This window comes from Fundulus heteroclitus, chromosome 8 (assembly GCF_011125445.2).
Source record: "Fundulus heteroclitus isolate FHET01 chromosome 8, MU-UCD_Fhet_4.1, whole genome shotgun sequence".
NCBI classification, from domain to species: domain Eukaryota; kingdom Metazoa; phylum Chordata; class Actinopteri; order Cyprinodontiformes; family Fundulidae; genus Fundulus; species Fundulus heteroclitus.
Genome location: NC_046368.1, coordinates 8,791,184 through 8,808,048, shown reverse-complemented (window position 1 = coordinate 8,808,048; position 16,865 = coordinate 8,791,184). Strand labels below are relative to the sequence as shown.

Genomic DNA, 16,865 nt, shown 5'->3' with positions numbered 1-16,865 from the left:
CACCCTTCTTCACTCTTTGTACAATCACAACCGTTTTCAAGCATTACCAGGATATCATATCATGAAGTTTGCTGACAGCACCACTGTAGTGGGACACATTGCTCAAGATGATGAGTTTGCCTACAGAAATGAGGTGTACAGTCTGACTGGGTGGTGTTCAGTGAACACGCTCTCACTGAACACACAAAAACTAAGGAAGTCATTTCACTTGCGCAAACTCACAACCCCTCTACATGAATGGAGAGTGTGTGAAGTCATTTAAGTCCCTGGGAATTCACATCAGCAACAATCTCACTGGGTCTATAAATACTTGAGCAGTGATCAAAAAGGCCCAACAGCACCCACACGTTCTGCGGATCCTCTGAAAGAACAACCTGAGCTGCTGGTGTCCTTTTACAGAGCCACCATTGAGAGCATTTTAAGGCACTGCATTAGTTAGGTTCGCCGGATGTTCTGGAACTGAGAAAACAGCTCTCCAGAGAATCACAAAGACTGCTGAAAAAACATGACTGGATGTTCCCTTCTGTCCATTACAGACATTGCAAATTGCCGTACCCTCTGCAGAGCCAACAACATCTTATAGAGCTGTTCCTAAACTGCTCACCAGTTGTTTAAGTTGTTACCCTCTTGCAGACTGATCAATCAAATCAAAAACATTAGGGTTTAATAATCATTTATTTTTCACTGCAGGTTCCTTAACAAGAAATATGCCCCATCACATATTTAAATTGTTCTACTTAGCTTCACTTTTCTCATTTACTTTACTGATTTCATTTTATCTTAGTGTTACTGTTTGTGTAATAAGTTGAAACAATTTCATTTTTACTCCATGGTGTTTATTTGTTTTTTATTACATTTTCCTTGGTTACTGATCAACTGGTGTACACCTGGAACTCTTTTTATATTTATTCTTGTAGGTAGTGGGTGTGATGTAGTATTATTGATTTTAATGTTTGCACCTAATATTAGAGGTAGGCCTATTCCTAATGTAATTGTACTGTTTTACTGTGCATTGACAAGAGGGTCATTCGTTTATTTATTTATTCATTAGGTAAACAAACATAACTGACAAAAATGGCCTAGCATATAAGGTGATTAACAAAAGTGAGGTAGTAGCTGCTAAACATGGTACAGGAGCTACCATTAGCTAAATATGCTATAAATGACAAAGATGGCTAGCACTAAATATCTTAGCTAATTTTATTTTTGTTAAAAGTCCTTTTGTTTCTTCATTCATGGCGGGCTAATACTAGCTAGCCATACCATGTTCAGATAATGTGAAAACACCTTAGTCAGTTACAGCATGATTATCTCATGCTAACCATCTTTGTCCATTATATCTTAATTTAGCTAATGCTAAGCTTCCCCCTCCCATGAGGCAGTCCCACATGTTGGCTGTGCAGAGTTGATAAGTGTATGAGCCTATGGTCAGACAAGCTCACTGAAAAATCTCACCACATTTTCCTCATCATGTAGCTACAAAATGCATTATCCTGGAAAAAAAATATTTTAAAAACCCAATATTTCATATTATTTTTTGGAGGGAAATAAATCACCAAAGATTGAAATTCTTGTCTCAAACTAACTTAGAATCACCTTGTCTGTCAGTGTCTTAAATTGTTCCGTGGATGTCACTGTGGGCTAACCAGAGCAAGCTGAACCTTTTGGCAAAGTGATGGACAGAGAGGTGAAGAGGTGAGGGTGACTACATGCAGAGCTCTATTACCTGTCAGCTGGTCAAGCTGCTGGTTCTTGTTAACATTTGACGCTTCTCCTCTCTCTCTCGGAATCAGCCTCCCTCCAAGCAATTTCCAACATGTTTCCATGTCTCTAAATGTTATTATGACAGAAAGGAAAAGCATTTTACAGCCTGGTGCTGTTGAAAAAAAAAAAAAGTGCAGTTTGTGCTTCGTATTAGAATGTATATTTCTGCCTTTTTTTTTTATTCAAAGCTATTAAAGCTTTAAACAATTGGTTTCAACTTTGCCTATATCTACCATTTAAAAACACTAAAGGCCTTCATTTTTCTAGATATTTCCTGACTGAGATAGTCAGAGTGGGGGGGTTGAACCAACAACTCACTGATTACAGGAGGAACTCTTAGCTCCCACACCTGTCAACTCTGTGTAGGGAGCAGCCGCAGAAATCCACTGCTCAGGTGGGATAATCTGGACTTTATGTAAGAGTGGCAATACAAAATGCCTCAGGACTTTGGGAAGCAGACACTCTGATCAAACAAGAGCAACATTAAAACCTGTATGGTCTACAAAACAAAATACGTGGAGAAAAACCAGCACCTCACATCGTCCTGAAAACACAATGCCGACTGCACTGCAAAAACGGAACTTGAAATAAGTAAAATGTTCTTAAAATGAGTGTATTTGTCCTTGATTTGATCAGGTAAATAAGATGTTTTGCCAATGGAATAAGATTTTTGCACTTAAAATAGGAACAACTCATCTCCATCATCTTATTTCAATTGCAGGATGTTTAATTATCTTATTTTAGGGGTCAAAATACTCATTCCATTGGCAAATAATCTTATTTACCTGCTCAAATCAAGGACAAATACACTAACTTTAAGAACATTTTACTTATTTTTAGATGCATTTTTGCAGTGTGTAAATCATGGCAGTGGCAAGGAAATCTGGTCAGGGTACGTAATACAGAAAAACTATTCAAATAGACCTGTTAGAGACTCAGATTGTTGTTTATCATTGTCCTTCATCTTCACAATGTTGGTCCACTTTAAGTTGATCCATCCCAAAAAAATCTCAATGAAATACATTGAAGTCTTGGGTTGCAAAATATGACAAAATGTGGAAAAAGTTGACTAGGTATGCTTACTTTTGAAAGGCACTGTATTGTGTGGACCACTCGGCTATGTTTGTGACCTCTCTACTGTAAAATGGCTCCTCATTGTCTGTAATTAGTCCCACAACTGTGGTGTCATCAGTAGATTTGATGATTAGATTGTTAGCGGGAAACACAGGGATGCAGCCATCATTGTAGAGAGCTAAAAGCACTGGGCTGAGCAAGGAGGGAATAGATGTTTTTACAAATCCTCCTCTGTTGTGGCGTTTAGGTTCTCATCTTTTCCTTTTTAGAGAACGGATTCTCCAGATGAAGAATCAAAAAGGAGGAATCAGAGGAAAAAAAGCAGCAAAATTGCTACTTTTCTCATTATTTTTCCTGGACAGAAGTGATTTCTTTGCCACTCTCTTAAAACAGGTCTTGTCAGTTTCTTGACAACCTTCTCCACAGCAACCGAACTGCACACCTTGAAGTTATTGAGGAGCAAGAAAGCTGTTCTTTCAACTGCAATAGTCTGACATGTGAGGTAATTTTGATGCAGAATGATGGTGGCTGCACTCTTTTCTTTTGGCATTGCTAACAGAAGAGGACCTTCAAGTCATTTCAAGCACATCTGCGCTGATTTGATGGTAATCAGTGTTAATTAGATTAATAGATTGATTTCAGCTGGACTCTCACAGCTACAAATGGGCTTATGATGAATCTGCTGAAATGAATGTGATGGATCATTTCGTGATGGGGAAATGTGACTTAAATATGCTAAATAAAGGACAGAACTAAATCACCACCTGATTTGCTTCTAAGAACTGAAATGCTTCTCAATGATTTAATGTCTTACATAAGGGTTTCCAGCAGATTTCAGAGAATGTATTATGTTTTTTTTTCCTCCCTGTTGCCATTTAAATAATTCTGAGAATTTAATTTCTTAGTTAGAAACAAAATAGCCCCTGCAAGTGTAAGTCTCAGCTCTACGATGAACCAATTACACCTGACCTGTTCCCCAGCACGTGCCGAATTGATTTAGCTATAAAGGCCACTAAAGGGGAAATTGATTTATACAACATGGCCACTATGGGTCATAGGAGTCTCATAAACCCTGTACATAATTTGAGATGAAAAGAAAATGACAAGTCTGGCACTTATATATTGAAATAAAATATAAAGGAAAAGTTTGTTTAAACTTCGAAGCTTCGAGCCATCTCACAGCAGATATTATGTAGTTTATTACCACCACGTATTGATCGCATAGCTGGCTGTCTGGTTTTTATTACTAAGCAGCTGTTGTAGCATTAAGAAGGATTTACAGCCATAGCAGCACAGGTCTCAGCAACGTGCATCAGAAGCTTGGAGTGAGTGGGAAACATCAGGACAGCATTGCCACCTAGTGGCTAAGTTGTAGTACACCCATCTGGATCCTAATTACAAGGAAATGTTATTATAAGTAATTATAGCTGTATGATCGTATGGGAAATATACTATATGTGGTTTCCTTAGTAGCAAAAAGCCTTTTTTCGGATAAAGTTTGCTTCAGAATAGTTCAGTAGAATCAGAATCAACTTAATTTGGCCATGATTGTGTGCACACAGCGTTGAAAGCATAGAGATATTAGGTGTAAATATATGAACAGCAATATATATATATATATATATACATATATATATAAGGGACGTTGTAAAAGTGCAATTATGCTTAGAATATTTATTAAATATAAAATATTTAATAAGTGATATTATTAAAACAATATTTAATTGTTTAATAATATTAAATGAGCCACTTGTGGCTCTGGAACTGCATATTCAGACCCCTGATCTAGCAAATGAAAACTGTGTGATCTCAGCTCAATACGGTTGAAGTTAAACGTGAAACATCCTAATTTCTTTAATTGTTGTTAGAGTAAAACTGTAAAAGGTAAAAAATAAAATTGGTTAAAGTGACCAATCAGTTATGGTTTCTTCGCCAGTGCAAATAATCATGAGAAGGGTATTTAATGTTATGGTTTTAGTACAGGGGCCATAGCAGGGGCCGGGCACCATTTCTACAGGGACACTGGCCCCTGTTGGTCCCTGTCTAGAACCGCCCCTGTTTTTAGGCTGTAAGTTGTCCATTGGGTTCATCATAGAGAGACGGCCTGGGGGAAGAAACTATCTCTGTGGCAGCTGGGTTTTTCTACTGAAGTCCACCGTCATCCTTGCAGCTTTGAGCAAATTAAAATACACAGAAAATATGGTGAAAAACCACTCTCATAGCTACATTCCTAAACATAGAGTGTATTCAACAGAAGTCAAAACATCCAGTATGTTGTGAACATAATCATTCCCGTTGAACCCTTCTATTTTTTTAACAACCACCACAAACTTCAAAGTAATTAACGTCACTGACCAACACAACGTGTTGCATAATTGTTAAATAGAAAGAAAAGGATTTATAGATTTCAGATTTTTTTTCTTTTTTCTTTTTTTTTTTACAAATTAAAATCTGAAAAGTGTGACATGCATTTGTATTTTGCCTCTCTGAGTAGAAGCCCCTTTTGCTGCAGTTATAGCTACAATATTCTGGGAATTACAGTATCTCCACCAGCTTTTTACCCCTAGAAAGTAATAGCTGACATTTGCTCAGATTGGTTGGAGAACATTCATTTTCAGGTCTCGTCAAAGATTCTCAAATGGACCAGACTTTGACAGTACCATTCTAACAATTGCATTTCTAGCCTGTAAGCAGTTTTCATCAAGGATCGTCCTGTATCTAGTTCCATCCCTCACCCTGCTTCCATTTCCTTGCCAAAGAATTGCTTCCCCCAAAGCACTCTGCAGCCACCACCATTTTTCACCACATGCTTATGGTGAAGTGAGATGTTAGTCACACATATGTTTTGCATATATGCTAAAAACTTCCATTTTTGTCTCCTCTAACCAGAGCGCCTCAGTCCACATGCTTTCTGTGTTTCCTACGTGATTTATGGCAAACTACAAACAGGACTTGTAACACCTTTTTTTCCCCTAAATGTTGTCAATGCAGAACTGTGTTTATACTGAGATTACAGAATACTAAAGACACTGATAGTGGCCAAGTTTCAGCCAACTGCTTGTTGATTTGTCAAGTACACAAATGAGATGGGAATCCTCTCGCTTTGTGTAATAGATGCCATGAAACAACATTTTCCTGAACTAATCTTCTTTCAACTGAGGGTGACTATACTATCTGGGATTTCTTCCATATCTTTTCAAGCAGTAGTAGTAGTAGTGGCACATGTCAAATAACTTGCATTTACTTACAATTGTTTAACCTGATGATTTTGCAAGCTGCAGTTGTTTTAGGAATTGCTCCAAATGATTTTCCAAACTGGTTTAAGTCTACAACGCTTTTTTTCTGGCCATCACAATATTCATTGGCCATTTAGTGCCATCAAGCAAACCCTTGCCACTGAAAAAGAGAAATTACTTGCTGTAATCATCAGTCAGTCACTCAGTTTCGTTTTCGTTAAAAGGAAGCTCTCTCTCTCCACATTCACCACAGGAATGCTCAGTATGAGGGATTGCTGCATAGTCTGCTTGTAGCTAATTTTCTTGCAAGCATTTTTTAATTTATTGTGTCATAATTTTTGTAAATAACCCTGTTCTACACTGGACAGCACCAGTGCACTGCCCCTCTTCAGCCACTTTGGACAGGCTGTCACACACTGAGCCTATGTGGATTTGGGGGAAAAAAATCCATAACATGTGGGCTTGAATGATTGGAGGTGAAACAGCCCCCATGATGCTCCCACCACCGTGCCTCACCTTTACTCATCCAAATTGACTTTTAACCATTGCTTAAACTCTTTTTTTGGAGCAGGGACTTTGTTCTGTCAATTACTTTATTAAAATGGTGACCCGTAGAAATAAATTGTACTTCACAAATGTGGTTTGAACCAGTCATTTTATCTATGGTTCTCAAGAAATTTCTCTTTCCAAACTTGTGTATGACATTCTTAGGCCTTCACTAAGGTGATGAGACTTTACCATTGTTCTTAGTAATGGTCACTTCAACTACTGCTGTCCAACGAATAGTTTTGATGACGATGAGAAACTAGAAGCTGTAATATGCACAATGACTGCATTTGAAAAAGAACTGTTCAAATCAATGATTAAAAGCCCCAAATTAATATCACCTTTTTTTAAACTAATGATTAGTAAAGCTCTACTTTGTATATTACAGACCTTTGTGAGAAAAGTACAACAAAAGAAACACTTAATATTTTGAAGTCCTTGTTTCGTTTATTTTAATTTTTTTACATCGCTGTCCACATGATCTTTTTGTCATTACAAGCAAGCATCCCAGAAACCCCACAGCCACCAGGACAAACACCATCACACAGTTTCACTTTCACAAAAAGTAGGGGGAAGAGCTTACAGAGGAGGAGGTGTGGGGTGACTACGGGCCTCAGGGGGGGAAAGGTGGTGTTCAACAGCATCAACAACCTCAGAACAGAAGGAAGAACCTGCCAGTCTGCAGCATGTTGGGTACATACATGTCACTCATATATCATTAGCATAATATGGCATAGAAAGAAAGCATTCAAGCTGACAGAGCATAAAAAGAGTAAAACTGTGTGTGTAGACGGAGGAGGCATGAGACACACTGAGGACACCCATAGTGACGGTTGACTTTTTTTTTTTTTGCATCAAAGTAAATTCTTCTATGCATTTCTAACATAATTCTTTTCTGATGGTTTAGAGGTTCAGCAGAGTCTGGAGTCCACGCCGCAGGATAATTGAAAAAATATGCCAGCACAGTTTTCTACAATAGCACCGAGTTGCCATGACAAACGGCCAAACACTGAATGAGACTAGAGGTTTGTCGCCAACACAACATCCAGAGCCAACCAAAGAGTGAAGACACAAAAAAGTTCAGATGAAGCGGGTGAAAGGGAGGGTTGTTGCCAAAGTGTGTGGCTGTGCCTTTAAACAAACTGGATTGGATAATAAATCTTGAAAAACAGTGGGCTTTCTAAAGATTTCCAGTCACTGCAAATAGGATAATGCTTTATGCCACTGATTCCAAAAGTGCACAAGAGAGCAGTGCATTCTTGTGTAAAACTATTCACATGCCAGATGAACAAAGACTAGCATTATAGCTAAAGCCATTAAGTAATTGTGGTCTCCCATATAAAATCTTTGGATTTGAGAATATATTTTAAGTGAAAAGCTTAGATTGTGCCACCCCAGATTGTGTTTCATCAGCTAAGATGGTGATTGGTCCTCTGGGTCCTTATTAAAAAGTTTACTCATTCGCTTAATATACTTGTTGTTGATTAGACGAACGATGTTCTAGTGTATAATTTAGAGGCAACACGGCTATCATTTTATACTGTCATTTATCAATTTCAATGTTATTTTTTCAACCAATTTTTCCATAAACCTCTCAAATCCAGCATCTAGATACTATAATTCGCTGTGGCTAAATCAGCCTGTTAGCATATTGTGTTAGCATGATACTGTTGCTATGGTAACAACATACTTCTAATTGGCTGGAGGCAAAGTTTTCCCATGGATATTAGCGCTAGCATTCCACCATGTGTTTCACCAGCAGTTAGCATCCAACGTTGACTAAATGTTGGACTGACTAAATTACCCATAATTCAATATAATTATGGATGTTAGCATTATTAATCGGGCTCGAATTAGCAACTACCATGGTAGCGCAAACAGAAACTTGGACGAGGGCTTAAAATAACGTTGTAAATAAAGATTTTTCAAAAACCTTTTAATTAAAGAATTAACTCCAGGTTGTGTTTTAATCAGGATGAAGTCAGTATTCCATGATGACTAATGCAGAAGCAGCTTGTGCTTTGGTGTCTGAAAATGATAATTGTTAGCTTAGAACATTGGCACGCTAAGGTCAGTTGTTAGCATTCTAATGTCTAGAGAGTATAATTAGCTGGTCCTAATTATAACATGTAGATGCTAGCATGCTACAGTTAGCATACCAGTAATAAGCAATTTCTTTTTCAGTGAATGCCAATGTTAACATGCAAATATTAGCTATTACTATGCTAACAATAGCATATAATTGCTCATGGCCTAATATTAGAATTAGCATGATGCTGGCATTAGCAAAAAGCCAGCTAATAACTGTGTTCAATTACTGTTGTGGATGTTAGCATTAACACAGTATCATTGGTGCTCATCATGCTAATATAGCGAATGTTTAACCAATGCAAATTAGTTGCAGTTAGTCTATGCCAGCGTTAAACTCATTGATCTCAGGCTTTTATTATTCAGTTTCTGTACAACTCCTTTAATGAACCACATGTCAAATTTCCCATAGATAACCCTAGGGAGAAAATTACAATTGAAAATGTAGCAACTGCATGATCGCTGATTCTCATATCTGCTATGGCTCTGCAAAAAATGCAATTTTAACACTTATTTAATCCTTTACAGAAACATTTTTGTAGCAGGCGCCTCATGTAGGTGTCCCATTCCTCACTCACATCGATACAAGATATCAGTCAGAACTACATTAGCTCATGTCTACGTTCAAGCGTAAATCAATAGTGCTCAGCCCTTAGGCACCTAGTTACAGAATAACACTAAAAAGCAGTTTGACAACAAGGTAAAAACTCTAAAACATTAGAACATTTCAAGATATTGATCTTTTTTGCCTTTACGGAGGGCTCAATTGAGCTGAATAGGCCCTATGAAAGCACAAAAATCTGGCACCTTTGAATCGGTTAATCCTGGCTATTTTACATCTTTTTATCTTACATCCTTCACTTACCTCAACAACAAATAAACAAAGAATAAAATCAAAAATATCAGTACAACTTCTGTTGGTTCAGGCACATAAAAAGTGGAAATGAAGGAAAGATTTTGATGAGTAGAAAACAGTTTGTTTGCAAAAGCAGCAGTTGGTTGGTGAAGGACGGCTGTGAGTGACTTCTGCAGCGGTCAAATGAGAAAATTGGACCTTTGTGACTCAGGAATGCAAACAAGGAGGGAAATCAGTCACTTCCTGGCCTTGACAGATTAAGAGATAATAAGGCATGGAAAGACAAGGTTTGACAGAGTAAAACTTTCTTAATGAACCACAACTCTCAACCACCAATTCTGCAATGCAAGTACGACCCTAAGATGAGAGATGAAGCACAAAGCTTTTTCCAACCATCGCATGACTTACTTTGGCAAAGTCACAGGTGGAAAAATATTAGATACACCGTGATAGAAACAAATGAACAAAAATAGAAAAAAAAAGTCTTTCATTATTTTAACTCCTAAGTCAGCCTTCATTGTCAATTATCAAAAGAATGAAGATTGTTGACCTGGCTGCAACACTGTTAAAACTGTTAAATTTGGTACCCAGTCTCCATTTTAGCTCAAACCAAAATAAAATCATCAACTAAAATGCTGCATCGTGCATAAACGTTACCTTATTTTGTCTGAACTGACTCACCTGAATGCTCAACAAAAACAGCAAAGCAAAAAAAATAAAAAGGACAAATGGAATAAAGAAAGTACAATATATATATAAAAAAACAACTAAATAATGCAGTCAAAAGTGCTCAAAAAGCAGTGTTATTTTTTTTCTCTTTCTTCCTTTAGTTTGTTTTCTATTTATTTCTAACTGTGTCCAATAGAGGTTGGGGAAAACAGGAAAGTTGGTAGGTGAGAAAATCTGCAAAGGAGGAAGTGTCGGGATCAACGCTGAACAAGCGGGTGGCCGAGGTGCTGTGAAGGGTTCGGCTTCGGGTGTTATGGCATCTCTTCTCAGCTGGATCTCACCGGCTTAACGCCATCCTTAGACTAATTTCCTCCTCAGCAGGGTGAAAGGGTGGGGGTTTGGTGGTGGACATTTAACCCAGGCTGGTGATGTTGGCCCTGCCACCTGGGGGCGCCACAATGCGCTGGGTGTTCCGACGGGGAATGTTGTCATCAATCTGAGCACCTATGTGACCAAATGGAAAGATGACTTCTCAGTTCAGTTTACAGATTTTGATCAGACCAAATGCAAGGTTCCTACATATATGACATATCAAAATATATACTTTTCCAGAATTCACATTTGCACAGTTCTCAGTCTTTTTAAACTATTGTACCAAAATTCATTATTAGGTTACGGCAGATAGTTCCCCGGTGGTCAAATTTTAAAGATGGAACTGGGGAAATTCAGACATCGTAAGGAGAAAGGATTTATGGAGATACAGCAGAAGCTGAGATGGATGGCTGAATGGTATTTTATGGTTTTAAAACAGTTGAATATAGGACAGACATATTTGATTAATAGCACAGATAACGTGCTTGATAATCATAAATAAAGCCAATTCCCTCATTGGTTCTTTGGATTTTGTTTTCAGTGACATAAAATACGTACGCCAAATACTGTTCAAGGTTTCTAAAGGTCTTTACTATTTTATTTTTACTGACTTGCAGTGCAATCTCTTTGCTGAAAGCTTGGATTATTTCAGCATGGTAACAGTATGTCCTTGAGACCTTCAACTGGTTTATCTACAAGTTATTTTTTTTATGAAATATGAAACTCAAAATGACAGAAAGAAGTTATTAGCACTGACTGTAAGTAAAGTTTATGGATTGCTGGTATATGACTCACCAGACAGGCTGAAGCCAGACTGGTGCAGGTTGCGGACAGGCTGGTTGGGTTGTTTGGCAGGTGAGGTCTTGGCAGAAGAGACAGGCGTCATGGTTTTAGGAGTGACGGACACCTCGCAGACTGGACCGTCATACAGTCCCCTGGGTACACCCCTCAGCTCAGCCAGCTGCAATATGAGAAATAACAACCAGGCAGAGCATTAAGAACCAAAACTGTGTCCCCTTTGAATTAGAATAGACACAATGAACATCTGATTTCTACTGTAGGAGTATTGGCTTTAAAGTTTGCAACTATTACCAGGCTGATAAAAAAAACCAATACTATCATCAGTTGACTAGACTAGACACACGTCATAGAAGAAACGTAACACTGTACCCTGCTGCGAGCCTTTATCCTCTTGTAGACGTAGTCAGGGAAAGGTTTGCGGGCGACGAAACGTCCCGAGCCCTCAGTGGCATGGAGGGCTCCCTCCTCCAAGACAATCTTACCTTGACTGATAACCACCAGAGGGCCACCGCGCACCTCTAGGCCTTCAAAGATGTTGTACTCTACGGCCTAAAAAAGACAGGAAATGGTAAGAACATCTAAAGAAAGTTTTTTTCTTTTATTTTTGTTAACTTGAAGAATTTAAATTTTCTTGGTCAGTTTGACCATTTATTTTGGATTCTATTGGCTTTGAAAATCCTTTTTTAATCCTGTTGTTTATTTCTTGAAAAAATGCTGAAATAATAAACCTTAACAGAAGCTTTAAAGCATGGACACAATGATTCACAATATCAAGACACATTTACAGAACATTATAACAGGTTTACGTCCCCTTAGTTCACAGATTTAAACAATAGGTTTTAAAATAGCCAGAAGTGAAATAACATTCTTTGCGACAGTAGGTTGAAGGGATCTTTAAAGCACAACTGTAACTAGTAATTCTGAATATCGGTCTTTTACTACAGTTGACAGTAGTCTGATAGATAGGTCATATAAACAGCTACCTAAACTAAAATCTATTAACACTAACAGCTACAAACTGATTGCCAAAACTAATCGGTACTAAAGCTAAGATCGATTAAACATAACAGCTATTCGAACTTGCATACCTAAGCTAACAACTAATAGAGCTAGCCTATGCCAAAGGTACAAATTACTTGAGATAACAACTGCCAAAGCTAGCACTTACCTAAACTAACATTGTGTCAAGCTATCATCTACCAAAGCTTGTTCCGTCCTAAACTGATAGCTGTTGAGGTTATCAAATATCAAAGCTACCAGAAATTTAAAATAATTGCTACTTAGGCCAACAGCAACATAAACTAACATTTAATCTACTCAAGCCGAGAGCTACTTATGCTAACAACTGCTCACATTACCAGAAGCCTAAGCTTAAAGCTACACTATCTTAGTTTTATACATTGTCAATTCTGCATGAGATTGTTGTTTATGCTGTTTTAATTTCTGCAGTTTTAAAAAAGTTTGTTTTGCCATGCCATTTCCTCAGTGGCTATCATTTTACTTCCAGGAAAATGTTTCCACTTTCTAACAGAAATCCTCTGATAATTTTTTAAATTCTCCGTTTACCTGAAATCAACTTATATTTTTTTTGGAAACTAATTGTAATGGGAAATTTTGCACTGTGGCTAACAAAAAATTGAGAAACTAGATGAGGAACTTATTTTAAATGGCACGGATGGTGTGATATTTTAGCAACCTAAGCACACACACTTTCCAAAAAAGTAAAAATCAAAAGCAACTGAACTTATTTTCCGTAGTTGAAGACGTTTCGCCTCCTCTCCCGGAAGCTTTCTCAATTCAAAAACCTCAATTCACCTTTTTGAATTGAGAAAGCTTCCGGGAGAGGAAGCGAAACGTCTTCAACTACGGAAAACAAGTCCAGTTGCATTGTTTTTTACTTTTTTGGAATGACCATGACCTGGATGACTGAGAATCTTCACCAGCAAGCACACACACATTGCATAGACACACAAAGGATGTGCAATCAAGAGAATTATGACAATGTTAATAGCTGTCAGATGTAAAGAGTGATGAGATTTAAAAATACTTGATACGGCGTCAGAGGTAAACTGATATGGAAGTTGTGGGTTTAAGTTGATTTAAGTTTGCCTGGTTTTGAGTAGCCATTAGACTTATTCCCAGATTATCCAAACTGGAGATCACTCTACCAGCTGATAGTGAAGATAATGACTCTACACAACCCTACTTACAAAACACACAAAACTGTTCCTTTAACTGATTAATAGTGATACACTGTGTTCCATGTGTTCCCTGTGGTCTAATAAAATAGCAAATTGTGTGGAGAAGAGGTATAAGCTGATGGGGAACACAGGCATTCATTTTTATCCCGACAGATGAGGAAGCTTGTTCATTAAAGGGATTTGTGTGTGTCCACTTTGGAAGCCTTATAAATTGCATTTTCCTAAAAGCTACTGGAGCTAAGGCTGAGGTCATGGCAATCTGGCAAACTTTATCCCGATATGAGATCACCAGTAGCATTAGCCTTCCCATTACTCACCCACTCGTAGGCTATATACTATTTCTCCCATGGAACAAAAACAAACTAAAAAGACACAACCGGATCAAAGGAGCTGATTCCCAGAACATCCACAGCAATGGTCTCTGTCTTTCATCCATACATATACAGACACGCAACCTGAAAACAATCAGACGGTGATGTGTTTCATTTCTCTGGCAGATTTTATGAATGACATCACTCCCTTGACACCATGTGAGGCCCCCACCCTGTTCAGCAGTCAGACGGCCATAACTCTTCCCAACCACACAAAAAAAAAGCGTACTAACATCCCCTTCACTCCCGCTGACACTGATTACAGAGAATGAAAGGGACCGTACAGAGTTGTGGCTCTTGGCAGAGATGATCTTTGTGACATCTGGGTCCCAGAGCACGAGGTCCGCATCCGAACCCACAGCGATGCGGCCCTTGCGGGGGTACAGGTTGAAAATCTTGGCTGCGTTGGTGCTGGTCACGGCCACAAACTGGTTTTCATCCATTTTACCAGTCACCTGGAACAAATCAAAACTGAGCATGAGAACTGAGCAAGAGTCACTTGATCCTTTAGTGTGTTTATACTGAATGTTTATGATTCCTGACCATTTGTTTGACTGTTCTAACCGTTTTGCCTGTCAGGAGGATACATACCACACACTTGTCCCAGATGATAGACATCCTCTCCTCTGTGCCATTGACACCCTCAGGAATCAAAGTGAAGTCGTCTTTCCCAACAGCACGCTGGGCAGTGTTGAAGGGACAGTGAGCACTTCCTGTCACTTGAAGGTCACCACTATGAAGATCAATAAAGAGTACATAGAAAAAAAAAACGAAATATAACTGGAATGCTGAGGCAAATACATTTCTAAATGAGTCTCCACTTTGAAAGTTCGGATCCAGTGTTTACCAGGACAGCAGGGAGTTGAGATAGTCCGGAGTGGCCGGGTCAGGACTCAGCGGAGGGGACGTGACGTAGGCGGCAGCCTTGGCCCAGTTCTTGCTCCAGTAGTGTGAACCATCTGTACCCAGGCTAGCAGTGATTGGCTCACCGTAGACCACGGTACCTGGAAAATTGTTAAATAAGCCACTGCTACAAGACATAGGCAGGTTACAACAGCACAACAGCACCCGGTCATTGGGCTGTCCTTGTCTGTTAAGCTAATAACGAGCTAGTTGTCCAGAAGGGTTACTACTATTACAAATAAATAAACAAGGCTTAGCCTGGAGCGAGGGCAAATAAAACCCGGTGGCCAACCAAGCTTATAATATTTATAAAAAACTTTTATCAATAAAAACTGTCTAAGTATTTGTAATTACAATGTTAATTGTTATATATTGCATATACAAATGTATTAAATGCAATATGTTGCATTTAGTTACTTATTTTACTGTAGTTTTTTTTACTCTTAATTTGTCTAACTTTCCCTATTTGTATTGCAACGGTTGCACAGCAAAATCTTAAATCTTTATAACAGCGTTAGGTTATCCTGATAATTACATATTGGCCCTAGCCTAACTGCTGCACTCTTAAACATTTAGTCACAAAGCACCCACCTTCTGTTTTACACGCTCAGTTTGCCATAAATCAAACTGAAGGTTGTATTTAAGCCACACTAGGTAGATATTCGGCTGAAGCTCCTCACCCTTCTTCCTTGCCTGAGCGATGACATCAGCAGCGCTCTTGCTCATCACCTTGGTCACATACAGGGGGCAGTTCGTCTGATTGGCCACAGTAACAGCACGGTTAACCGCTTCTGCCTCCACCTGGGGGAAAAAAATGACCGGTTTTAGAAAAACACATATGTTTAGAAATGCACAGATCAGGTTTTTCTTTGAGGCCTTAGCTTCCAACTCTGATTTTGACCAATTTAGATTTAGAGTTATAACATGTACGAGAACACATACTATTAAGTTCTTTAACAGAGGTAACAGTTAGGAGTCTGGTAGAAAAGAAGGATTTATTAAAATATTCCCATTTATGCATAAAAGCATATTACTGTTATCTTTATCAGCCTTTGTTTTAACGCAAAAATTGGTACATGAAAGTTCATGTCGGTTGATGTGTTTATCGACCAAAAAGGGTTCTTTATTGTGATGCATTTACTGAATAGGAAAATTATCTATTAAAAAAAGAGTTTCTTTAATATACTGGATTGCACAGTTTATTATATCCAAACAAACTTATTTTTTTCCAGATCTTTGCTTCTAGTTTTATTTTTTGTTTTTCACCCTGTGCTTCCAGTTGAGTTTACTTCCAGGTTCTTGCCATTTTGACCTATTTGCCAATTTTATAAGAGAAAAGGAGCCATCCACCACAGCATAGTTCAAAGGTCCTGCATCAATTTAAAAAAAAAATAGATTCAAAGTCATTTTCTATTTTGTATGTGAAAAAGTGGTTGTATGATGCATAAAAGTGTGTACATCAGCAGCCTGTCCCGTTGCTTGGATTGGATACACTTTGCCAATTTGTATCCCACTTCATACAAACAAAATTGATGGATATATGGTGTAGTATACAATATTTGGGATATATAAGTATATATAAATGTCCATAAATGCAAAGCGATGAAAGATCAAAACACCTACCTAACGAGGGTGGGCAAGGCAAATTTATTTTATAAAAGAACTTTTCAGTAATCAGACAATTCAAAGTGTTGAATCAATTTGATGCTCAATTGTTAGAGACATTATTTAGTTACGAGTATGGAAGCAGCAAGAGATGAAACCGGAACCCGCATGTATCAAAGTGAGGTACGAATTTGTAAAAGGGGCGTTTCGACCCATAGTTTCAATAATTTGCCTTCTTTCATCATATTTTTTTATAGTTAGATATTTTTAAAATTGTTTTTAGCTCTCAACAGTTAAAAAAAGAAAGCCGTCAATCAGTGTTCTGGGACATTTTTTAAGTGGCTTACACTTTTGTTATGCTTTATGCAAATCTTCTGCT

The 16,865-nt window shown here is 38.1% G+C and overlaps 1 protein-coding gene across 2 annotated transcripts in view; it reads right to left on the bottom strand.

The window, feature by feature from the left end:
• Positions 1 to 7,045: 7,045 nt before the first annotated feature.
• The window catches only part of dpysl2b (dihydropyrimidinase like 2b), a 38,677-nt gene continuing 28,857 nt past the window's right edge, over positions 7,046 to 16,865 (bottom strand). For both annotated transcript variants that reach the window (XM_012864187.3, XM_012864188.3), the window contains exons 8-14: positions 15,562 to 15,682; positions 14,826 to 14,982; positions 14,570 to 14,711; positions 14,263 to 14,433; positions 11,776 to 11,955; positions 11,401 to 11,566; positions 7,046 to 10,737 (exon numbers count right to left, since the gene is read on the bottom strand). In XM_012864187.3, the coding sequence (XP_012719641.1) occupies positions 10,646 to 10,737; positions 11,401 to 11,566; positions 11,776 to 11,955; positions 14,263 to 14,433; positions 14,570 to 14,711; positions 14,826 to 14,982; positions 15,562 to 15,682 (1,029 nt within the window). In that variant the 3' untranslated portion in view covers positions 7,046 to 10,645. The remainder of the gene's footprint in view (positions 10,738 to 11,400; positions 11,567 to 11,775; positions 11,956 to 14,262; positions 14,434 to 14,569; positions 14,712 to 14,825; positions 14,983 to 15,561; positions 15,683 to 16,865) is intronic.